This window comes from Nilaparvata lugens, chromosome X (genome assembly GCF_014356525.2).
Source record: "Nilaparvata lugens isolate BPH chromosome X, ASM1435652v1, whole genome shotgun sequence".
Classification (NCBI taxonomy): Eukaryota; Metazoa; Arthropoda; class Insecta; order Hemiptera; family Delphacidae; genus Nilaparvata; species Nilaparvata lugens.
The window spans coordinates 57,652,492-57,664,690 of NC_052518.1; the positions used below are offsets into that span (position 1 = coordinate 57,652,492).

At 36.4% G+C, this 12,199-nt stretch overlaps 1 protein-coding gene across 1 annotated transcript; it reads left to right on the forward strand.

Annotated features, from left to right (window-relative positions):
• Nucleotides 1–351: 351 nt before the first annotated feature.
• Nucleotides 352–2,072, forward strand: LOC111045519. The gene is made up of 2 exons (XM_022330952.2): nucleotides 352–1,131; nucleotides 1,609–2,072. The coding sequence occupies exons 1-2, from the start codon at nucleotides 514–516 to the stop codon at nucleotides 1,963–1,965; spliced, it is 975 nt and encodes a 324-aa protein (XP_022186644.2). The 5' UTR covers nucleotides 352–513; the 3' UTR covers nucleotides 1,966–2,072.
• The last annotated feature ends 10,127 nt before the right edge of the window (nucleotides 2,073–12,199 follow it).

Here is a 12,199-nt window from a genome sequence, read left to right on the forward strand (position 1 = left end):
TACAATATTTAACTTTTGTGAGAGACTATGAAAAATTAGGAGTTTGGCATAGTGATAACTATAATCATATTCTTGTTTGTGATTTATACGGTTCATCATATGATAAATTCTGGGGCGATGGTGACTTCCCCGATTCGTGGAGATGTCCGTGCGCCCATCTTAAAGACTCTATCGATAAAATTAAAAAAGTTATAATAGAAAACAATGCTCATTTAACAGAAGAACAATTAAATCAAGTTATCTGGAATTTTTTTCGAGATTCTGCAGATGAGACAGGCTTAGAACAGGATTGACAAAGAAAGATCAAAATCAAGTATGTGTGCAATATTGTAAATAAATGAAATGCAACAACTTTGCTACAGTTAAAATATTAAAATGTCATATTGATGATAGAAAACGCTGACAAGATTCATGTTTGAAAAATGAGATGCTCTTACTTTGATGTTGAAGGATCTAACATTGATTAACAAAATTAGAATCATGGGTTTTATTGGGGATTTCTAGCAATGTCTCATGCTAAGTTCTAGACGAGATTTTTTTTTTCGTCTTCTAACACATGGATGCTATTCGAAAAATGATCGTGTGTGGCATACTTACAATCTGATAACGATCTGGGAGCACGTGTTGTTGTTGGGGGAGAAATTCGAATTTTTTTCGCCTTGTGGCACGCTCTCGCTCGCACGTGTCTGGAACAGAGAGAGAAACGAATGCTATATAAACACGAGCGATGAGAGGAAAATCACCATTTACATCAGAGACAACAGAGACTTCACACACACACACGAGATGAGTTCGCCGTCCTTTATCCTGCCGGATAGCCCGCCTCCGCAGCATGTGCTAAACTACTGGCAGCGCAAAGCTGCCGAGTCCTGTGCCAGCTCTTCTGCTGCTGCCGCCTCCGCTCCTGCCTCCACTGCACCCGCTCCACACCGTCCGACATCACCAGGGGGCGAGATGGTGATTCCGGACAGCCCCATCCAACGCTTGCGTCCAGCAGCTACGTGGGCTCCGCGGCGTGCTGTGTTGACGACGCTGTCGAACAACATCAGGCAGAGGCAGGCGAAGAGGAAACTCGACTTCGAGGAGGGTGAAGTCAGCGGCGAAGAGGATAGCGTGCTCCCTCAATCAAAGGTTAGTTTCAACAAATATTATTAACTTGTGTATGCACAGATTTTTTTTCTGTGATTGATAAAAAATCTGTGCACATACGAGTCTTTGATTATTTGATATGAATATTATTTGATCTGAATATTATTTGATCTGAATATTATTTGAAGTGCTTGGAATGTAAAGGAAATTACGAACCGAATTGATGCTAAGGAAATATTATTTGAACTGCTTAGATATTATTATTATTAAAGTAGCCACTCATGCATAAATGTCACCAATATTATTTGAAGTGCTTGGAATGTAAAGGAAATTACGAACCGAATTGTTGCTAAGGAAATATTATTTGAACTGCTTAGATATTATTATTGTTAAAAGTACTCGATCATGCAACAATGATATTTCAATAACTGATATTACTCACTTTATGCAGAGAATTCGATGATAATCTGATGTAGAGATCTGAAACAAATAAGACACTAATCAAATATTTTTCAACAGAAACGTATGCTGGATGAGGACTCCTCTCTCGTACCCTTAATAAAGGAGGCTGAATTGGGCTTTGTAGAACTCGTTAACAAACCACTACCCAAGCCATGGGTCCCGTTGCGCGAGTTAGAGGAGGATCAACCATACCGCATCGTGTCCGCGAGGGAGCACACAAACCAGCATGGCCGACGCATAATTTTGAAAATAATCAATGCAGGAAGCAAATGCGAGGTGTATCTACCTCAAAGATTCGCTTCCTGCATTGATGCGGGAAAAATTCGGGAATTCAACGAAACGTGTAAAAATTATGTGTTAGTAGTTACGCATAAGTGCCCAAATTGGACAGATATAAAAATTGTTAAAGCTTAACAATTTTTATATCTGTATACAATTTGGACACTTATGTGTTACGAATTGTATAGATGTATGTGACTAGATGAATAGATCAATAAAATGTGTGTATATTTGATAAAAAATTGTTTTCAATTCTTACCTGTTGTTGTTGACGATGTTGATAAGTTTGTAATGAATATCACACAGAAGAAGAAATGCTTCAGCTGCTCTGTTGTGAATGATAATTTAAATAAGGTGAGCCCGTCTTTTATAGTTTGTTGTGAGCATGCTCAGTAGACTCACCGCTAGAGGTAAGCGCTGGCAGCTTCTCGCCCCCTCCTTCTCGTGCTCCCACAGATGTGGGTGGGCCAGCATCATTTCTTCCCTTTTCAAATCACATTCACCTTTCAGATTTGAAATAATATTCTTATCATTCAAGCAATGTATCACTTCAATCTGACAGTATAGCATTAGATGTAGAAATATGAATTCACTTCCAACTCATTGGTTGAACATTAAACCAAATCAAGTTGATGTATTGATTAATTAATTAACCTCAGTTAATGTTCAACCATTGAGTTGAAAGGTAATGAAAAATGGTATGTAGGAGAAAAAAGCAGAGTTCGAGAAAAAAGCAGAGTTCGAGGAAACGGGGTAAAGGAATCTTGAGTTCAGCGGCAAGAGTTTTTAAAGGTTTGGCAGGTAATGTAACATCAACTATTCTAAATAAGGTAATTGATAACCTTGGGGAAGAATATCATATTCCCGGATACGAGTGGTGTGGCCCGGGCACCAAGGTTAATGAAAGGTTAAAGAGAGGTGATCAAGGCATAAATTCGTTAGATAAAGCTTGCAAGGCCCACGATATAGCCTATACTCAAAATAGTGATAATAAAACTCGGGCGGTAGCTGACAGGGCTCTAGCGAACGCTGCATGGGACATTTTCAAAAATCCTCAAACACCCCTTGCCGAGAAAGCACTTAGCTATCTTGTTACAAACGTTATGAAAGCTAAAGCGGCGTTTGGTGGGACTTTGAGAAAGAAGAAGAAGAAGAAGGGGGAGAGGAGAAGTTATAGTAACGATATTAGACGCAAAGCTATAGCTCAGTTGAAAAAGCATATTGCAGGAAAAGGATATTTTTTGAAGCCTTTTCCTAAAAGTGGTGGTAGACTTCTACCCCCACCCCCACCAGCATCATATGGAGTGAGTTTATTCCCTCAAGTTAAGAAACGTAGAACAACGAAGAAGAGTAGGAAGAAGAAGAAGAAGAAGACATGAATATTGAAGGAGAATTGAGTAATTATGATTTGATTGATTGGTCGAAATTATTACAGATTCGGTTAAGAGGCATATATATGCTAGATGCATTACCCAAAAAAATTCTAAAAAACGAGAATGCCATTGTGAATTTAGCAAGGGAAAGCGAGGATGGGACACACTGGGTAGCATATAAGAAAATTGGTTCTAATGTTTGGTATTTTGATCCAATTGGAAATTTACAACCTCCATACGAATTGGACAAATATTGGAAAAAAGAAAATGGAGTAAATATATTTTATAATGTAGAGCATATGCAACCATTAAATAGCGATTTTTGTGGTCATCTTACATTATTGTTTCTTGCAAATCAGTTGTAATTAAGTGATTGTGGTGAACACACAAGATGGTGGTTATTACATTACGATCTAACACAAGTGATCTCTATGAACATTTACAAGAAATTATAGAATTGGATAAAAATCGTGAATGGGAAATTGGATTGATTAATTTTTCCAGTTACAATAGTATTGCAAACATTAACAAAGGAACAAATTCCAGCTTCAAATATGGTGATAGATTAATCGAGTTGGATACTGGTGCATATGAAGTTGAGGATATTATAAAATCTTTAAAGAATAAATTGAATATTGATGACAAGAAGAATAAACTTATTATACGTGCAAACGTAAATACTATGAAGATTGAAATTCATTCTGATAAAGCCATTGATTTAACACGTTCTGATTCGATTGCTAAGATACTTGGTTTTGATAATGTTGTTTTGCAGCCAAATAAATGGCATTATTCCAAACATTTGGTTAACATAACAAGCGTTGACAGTATTCTTGTTGAGTGTAATTTAGCTTGCGGCAGTTACTCTGAGGGAAAACAAAAACATGTAATCTACGAATTTTTACCAAAGGTTCCTAGCGGTTATTTAATAAACGAAGTACCATCACCGATTATTTATGTACCTTTGAATACACATCGAATTCAAACTATTAATGTAAAGGTAACGGACCAGAACGGATCGTTTATTGATTTCCGCGGAGATACAATTACAATTAGGTTGCACATACGTGAAAAGTAATGGGTTATCTTATTTTCAACCCACGTTCGAATAAGACCAATCAAGTCATTAGAGAAAGGAACGCGATAGCGACAACACCTAAAAACAAACGTGCTTTGTCGGCTAAAAGCGCGAGAATATTAGAAAAGTTGGGTTTTATAGTCGATTGGCGACATGTTAGGCGGGGGAGCGGCAGCAATTAGTGAAATTCTGGATGTGGAGACAGACCTTCAGTTTTATAATGATATTACTAAATTCCAATTTCACACTCATACAGTTTATTCGGGACAGGAAATAAAAAACTCTGACGAGGCACGTATTGGCATAAATTCTTTAGATGTCTATTCTTTACCTTGTAAATCATTCATATTGATTGAGGGAACAGTTAACTGTACAAAACCGGGAAAAGACCCAGCCGATACACCAGTTGCAGCAGAGTATAAATTAAGCAGTAACGTAATCGGTAACCTTTTTGACGAAATACGATATGAATTAGCAGGTCAGCAAATTTCTAAATCAAGATTGATTGGATTAACATCCACAATTAAAGCTATATTGGTGAAAAATACTCTCGATAAAAACACATATCACTTGGCTGGTTTTGACAGAGCAGGATATGAGCTAACGGATAATACATTCACTTTCTGTGTTCCGCTGAAATTAATCCTCCCGTTTTTTGAAGATTTTCAAAGAATAATTTTAAATTTGAAACAGGAACTCGTCTTATTGAGGTCACCGACAGATCTAAATTGTGTTGAGTCTCAAAGCGGAACAAACGTTAGTGTGAAAATTACAAAACTGCAATGGCGCATGCCCTACATAACTTTAGAAGATCATGTAAGACTGAAATTTTTGAGACTGCTCGATGCTGACACTCCACTGAAATTAGGTTTCCGCCATTGGGAAATTTGTGAATTACCAAATTTGCAAAATTCACTTAACCATTCTTGGGCAGTTCGTACCACATCGAGTTTTGATAGTCCAAAATACGTTATAATTGCATTTCAAACTGATCGTAAGAATAAAATAAAAAAATCAATATCTAATTTCGATAGCTGCGGTATTTACAATGTTAAAGTATATTTGAACAGTGAGTATTATCCATATGAAAATCTGCTAGGTAAGAAGGAGGTTTTATACCGGATGTTCTTGGATTTCGCGCCCTCGTATTATAATCATTCAATCAATAGCGAACTCGGAACAGAAATCGATTTTAAAACATTTTGTGAATCAACACCACTGATTGTTGTAGATTGTTCACACCAACCAAGTCATTTGAAATCATCGACAGATGTTCGTATTGAAATGGAATTTAAAAGTGCAGTACCTGCAAATACTTCCGCGTATTGCGTTTTAATTAGCGATCGTGTGATGGAATACACACCTCTCACGAGTATGGTGAAAGAAGTTCAGTAATTTGTTGATAGAGTGCATCACTGCAGGTTATATAAGGTGTGTACTGCGACAAATGTAAGCCATTATCAGTTTCACCTTTGAACAGCCAACATGTCCTATTCTTTGTGTTCTGATATTTTGGACAAGCCACAAACTCGCTCTATTGGTATTCAGTGCGATCTTGATAGTTTCTATTATGAAGCAAGGTGCAGTACGCCGAAGCCGCTGGAGGTGGAGGAGGAGGAGGGGAGAGACGCAGGATTACCGAACCCGCTGCAGGTGGAGGAGGACAAAGGAGGATTTGAGGAATCCGCCGCCGCCGCCGCTGAGGGGAGAGACAAAGCCCGCGAAGAGAAAGAAGGTCAAGCGAGTGCTAAAATTGCTACGGTTGATCTTCACTGGTTTAAACAAGATTGTAATCAAATTATTGTGAAAGAACTTGCCATAATTGATCAGTTTAATAATTATATTGTGTTCCATTTCAAATCGCCATTTGCAAAGACAGAATTGAGTGCAAAATTGTATAACGATGTAACATGGTTAGAACGTCACTATCATAAAATAAAATGGGAAGATGGAGATTTAGAATACAGTGAGTCATTAATACGTGATTACCTTGCAGCTTATGAGAAAATTTTCACAAAAGGAACTGAGAAAGCAAAGTTTTTAAGAAGATTGCATAGCAACGTACAATGCATACCAGAGGATTTTCCAAAACCTGATTTCAGCTTTTTCACTAGTTCATGGTGTTATGCTGCATGCAACATTCATAAAAATAAACCACATTCTCGCTGTGCGTTATTCTCTGCTCAACATTATAATTCTTTGTTGTTTAAAAATATGTATCAAACAAATAATTTCTTGTGCGAAAACAATCGAATGCAAAGTATGAAAATGGCTCCAATGTACACAAATTCACAGAAAAGAAACTTTGCTCGTTATGGATTCTTCTACAACGGAAAGGATCTACAGTGTGTTTATTGCCTGCATGCATTGAGACTGCATAAAGCGCGTACATGTTGTCTATCGTCAATTGATGAAGAAAGACCACTTAATTACTCTATAATAGTTCCTGCCTACACTTAGTTTTCTTCATTCGCTCAACAACATGGATCCGAGAAAGTGGTTGGCTCCCGACAACGAATTGGAAGTGAGGTTAAAAAACTGTATTGATTGGTACGATGAGTGTGAAAGTGCAATTAGGAAATCAACTCCTGAAAATTATAGTTTGGCGAAGCAATTGAAAGACATTTTTCTAAGCACGGTGAATTTAAATGATATAAGAGACTATCTATGTTATTATCGTCCTCATAATTTATGTATAGATAAGCTAATTAGAATTGAAGATGAAGTTATGTATTGTTGTAGTGAAATGTGTAAATAAACGTTTTCTGCCTTCAAACGATTTTTCATTCCGATATCCCATTCACGTTTTTTAGTTTAGTTGCTGCTTAGAGCTAGAGCAGACACCACGTGTGGGGTAATCTTTAGTGCACGTGCGCCTATAACACGTGCATCTCATCAATTTAGAGCTAGAGCAGACAGCACGTGTGGGGTAATCTTTAGTGCACACGCGTCTATAACACGTGCATCTCATCAATTTAGAATTCTTTCCCCCTCATTCGAGTCACGTCAAACATCTGCGAGATGCAGTGTTATGGTTTTTCAAAATTCAAAAAATTATCTCGTCTCTTGATGTCAATTTCATTTAATGAATTTGATTCAATTGCGAAGAATATTAAATTTTCAACAGGATGTCAAGATGTTGATTTACCGTTAACAAAAACAGAAAATGTACACTTTTCGATTCTATCTGAGATTTTCGAACTGCTCAATATTCTAGACAGCGGTCATCTACATTATGATTGTACAAATGATTCGTCATTATCTGTTGTTAAAAATTCCGATGAACTTTGGAAATGCTTGTACGATATTGCAGATAAAAAATGTAAAAGAACGTAGAGATTTATAGCATTAGATGAGAGAGAATTTCTCAATTCAATTAGATATAGAGAGAGTCATTGACCTCACTTTGGATTAGAGTAATATGGATTCACTTTAATCTGTCACCAAGGGAATTTTTCCCTCTCATCTATACTGGGAGAGAATTTCTCAATTGATTCTTATCTCCTTTCCTTTCGGAAAGGGTGCGGGAAAGAGATGGCACGAGTAAAAGAAGGAGATCTCTATCTCTTGAACCTGTCATCGTAGTAGAGCGAAATGGATTCACTTCAATTTGTCAGTATAGCATTAGATGTAGAAATATGAATTCACTTTAATTTGACACCAAAGGAATTTTTCCCTCTCAAAGAGATTTTTTCCCCACATCTATCATTCACCTCAATCTGTCAGCATAGCATTAGATGTAGAAATATGGATTCACTTCAATTTGACAGTAGAGAGAGAGGGAATTTTTCCTCCTAAAAGGGAAATTTTTTTTCCCTCACCTGGAGAGAGAGAGAGAGAGATATCTTATCCCCCTCACCACCACTGGACAGGGGGAAGGGGAAATCTATTTTTAGAAAGAGAGAGAAAGATATATCTCCCTCTCTCTCTATCCCCCTCACCTCCACTGGACAGGGGGAAGGGGAAATCTATTTTTAGAAAGAGAGAGAAAGATATATCTCCCTCTCTCTCTATCCCCCTCACCTCCACTGGACAGGGGGAAGGGGAAATCTATTTTTAGAACACCCCCCGCCCTACAGGCGGGGGGAAGGGGTGGAGGGATGGACGAGGGGGGAGAGGGGGGAGGGGGATTTCGAGCAAAAAAGTCCGTCCATCCCCACAATCCTTCTCTACTTATAGGATTATACATTGCAAATGAAGGAGTAATGTTCTATTGTAGTGTTGAATTTCAACAGAACCTTGTAAATCTCATAGAAATTGTTATCTGTCAGTATAAGAGTTGTTGAAATCTACTTGAAAACTGGAAAGGACGATTCGAGATTAATAATTATTTGTTAGATCACTTGCTTGAGTGGTGTCATGTGCGTTTCATGGGAAGGATCGTGGTGATGAGTGGAAAGGGTTTCTACAAGCAAGCACGAAATACAATAAGTGTATTATGTAGTCCCTGCTCAATCTTTACAGAAATTACCGAGTTTGTATAGCACTTTTTGAGGGTCCCATGAAATTCTGAAATTCCTCTGACCATTACTGCCGAGTTTGTATGAACCCTCCAATACTCTCTTGCTCTCTTGTACAAGCTCTCTGAATCCCTATCATTTGCTATCTTATATCGTTTGCTATCTTTTATAATTTCTTTATCTCTCTATCTCACTCTCTTTTACCCGCTCACAAACTCATGGGTTTGTCTGATGAAGAGAACCTGACTCTCGCACCCTCTTTCTCATTATTTCCCTCTTTCTTCAAATAAGTCCTTCCAGTATTTATGCTTTGGTCAATCAATTGAATACTGAATTAGTATCATTTTCAACTATTATAACCTAGAATTCAAGCGAACGTATTTTGTAATTTATATTAAATGAAAAGAAAAGATATTGTCAAACCACAAATTAATAAAAAATCGAGATACCGGTTTCGGTTGTTACACCATTATAAATCTCTGGTAAACTGGTAATCTAAAGTAAATGAGCTAATCTGATAATATCAGATAAAATAAAATAATATAGTTCAAAGCGGAACAAATTTAATAAATTTTCTAACACATCATTAATCACCAAAATTCTTATGAATTTTCCTTCTGTAGTAGATAGAAACTTTGAATTCTTTGTTACCTAACAAATTAGATTATGATTTCTGACAATCTTGCAAGCCTCAAACGTTTTGAAAGTTGTTGATAGCTGATCAATTTTCACAAATCTTGCTATATAGTCTAGCTTGATCATAATTCAATGTCAATCCGATACTCAATACTCCCGATTGTCAATAAATTGAGAAAATGCTAAATATTGAAGAAATTCGATTTCCTCAGCAATAATTTCTAAAAATCATCAGGCCTAAGCACAAACAATAATCTTGAGAACAACGGGATGATTGTCTTGTGTAAGCTCTAATCATTTTCAAATTCTTCATTATTGAGAGCACTAAAGTTATAAGCCTACTGTCAAAATACGAGAATTATAAAATAAGCTGCTCACTTGTGCTTGCTGAGCTATAAGTTAAAAGGTGATACAATGAATGCCAGGCAGAAAGAGAATTTAACTTCATCGGAACAGTGGAAACAGACTGAAATTTCTATGTACCAGTCCTCTAGGCAACAAAGAATTCAAAGTTTATATTTTAGTATATTTCCAAGCTTCAAAATGACATCTGGTTGACATCTATATTAACCATAGTAGAAGTTGTTGGAATTAGATAAATCTTTCGGATATTGTAGTATGATTATTTTCGAGCTCCCACATGGCTGAACTGATCCGATATCCACGACATTATTAGAATTACGGACAATTTCTTAAAAATCGGCATATTTTTGCAGCCATCTTGTTTTTTTATGATGACAAACATTTTTGAGATTACCATCATGGATAATCTCTTTCTACACATTATTATAAAGAGATTGATACCATTCCCAAGTCTGTACCTTCAAGGAGTCATGAGTTAAAAGATTTTCTAATTGTTGGGATTGGCATTTGGTGGAAAAAGCGTGTTTTCAGCTGTAAACAGTACTTTTCTCTCTTTTTCCGATGACGCTCCAGCCGTGGAATATGAACTGACTGCCTCCAACCAGAAGTCATTTTGAAGCTTCAGAAATATACTAGAACACTGTACCAATAACACTGGTGTATGTCTACTGCGAATACATTTACAGGGTGGAAAGTGAAATATTGTCGCCGAAAAATGTATGTTTCAAGTTTTTGAAGTTGAATGAATCATGAGAAGAGTGGTTGAAATGAGTCGATTCTCTTCTCTCGAACATCATAGTTTGTTCAATTCTGAACACTTTGGTGGTAAAACCAATCCGATATCTCTCACAATAACTAAATAGCAAGCGATATAAAAATTTCTGTCAATAATGATCGCCATCTTGAATTTTTCAATGATGTTGAATATTTTTGTTGTTTCCATCATCAATATTCTTATTCGGCTTGTTGTAACGAAGAGATTGAGACCATTTTCAAGTCTCTATCTTGAAGTAATCATGAAAGAATCGATTTTATAGTTCTAGCTTGTCACCTCATGTGTATGGCAAAACGCACCAGAAACCGTGCAGGGTTTTTTTTGAGGGCGCTTGAGAACTCATTTCCTGACGTACAGCGCATGAAGATATATCGTTCCAAAGCTGAAATAACGCTCTAAGCTTCGTAGATTCAAAATTTATCTGTATCTCTTGCACGAAAAAAGTTATAAAGGAATTAAATTTGTAAAAAATTAGAAAAAACGTTTTTTTGGGCTTTTGAAGGTTATAACTAAAACAATATGCGCTTTAGAGGAAGATTTTATAGAACAAAAATTGTATTGGAGGGTTTTTAAAATATTTTCGTCCAAAACAAAGGTTGATTATCTTGAACGGTTATTGAAATACAAGCGATATAGCAAAACCCTGGAATTTTGGCGGCCATCTTGTTTTCGAGGTGTTTGCCTGCGATTTCGACTTATCATCATCACGATCCTTATTATGCTAGACCTAACGAAGAAATTGAGACATCTTCCACGGCTGTTACACAAAAATGACCACGGAGTGCCTTATTCATGACATTTGCGCCCGGACTCGAGAAGGAAAATTCATAAGAATTTTTATGATTAATGATGTTGTAGAAAATATATTAAATGTGTTCCTCTTCGAAATCCCTCCCTATTTTTGTACATAACAGCTTATCAATATAGACTAAAGAAAATCAGGAACTAATTGATTCAAAGTAAAACTGTTTCAGAAAGTGTAAAAATAAGAATAATAAGAATGAAATATTGCTGGAATGAGTGAGTGCATTGGTCATACTGCGAGATTTGAGGATGGAAGTTTATCAAAAATAGAGAGAAGATTGAATTAAAAGTATTCAAATTATACATCTTGAAAGCGTATAATCATTGTCAATAATAACGCGTGTATAAGTGTTAATTACGGAAGAACTGAATTCTTTTTAATCTATCTGATATTATATATGTCTGAAGCAACTCTTTAGAAACACAATCTTGCGTTCAGAAATTCAAAAATATCATTGATTAATCAATTTATTTTTGACAAAAATAGAATGAGTAGTCGGAATTGTGTTCAACGTTTAGGTAGGTTACAAGGAATTTATTGTACTTTGATCGTTTGAAGACATAAAATTCGAAAGATCGCAATAACTTTTTTATTTGTTGACAGATAGACTTGAAAATTCACGGGAAGGACACTAATGTTAAGATAAATGTTCCTGTTTTTTTGTAGAATTTTTCCATGACTCCTTTCCCCTCCAGATCCGAAAAACTTTTCGGGCGATTTGATCCCTTCAGACCAGTTTTGAATCTCCCGGCTTTCATAGTCTTAGGCGCGCTTTAAAGCGATTGGGTGATCATTGCGCGCAGAGGCTCTCTATTGGTTTCTATTGTTCCTAATGTGTTTTGAAAACGTTTTCAATACATGTATTATTGTGAACGTCAC

What these genes read in the sequence shown, in the direction of transcription:
- LOC111045519 (XM_022330952.2), top strand. Translation starts at nt 514, where the DNA reads ATGCTAAGTTCTAGACGAGATTTTTTTTTTCGTCTTCTAACACATGGA. An exon ending in GCGTGCTCCCTCAATCAAAG is followed by an intron (nt 1,132 to 1,608) that starts GTTAGTTTCAAC and finishes ATTTTTCAACAG; the next exon opens with AAACGTATGCTGGATGAGGA.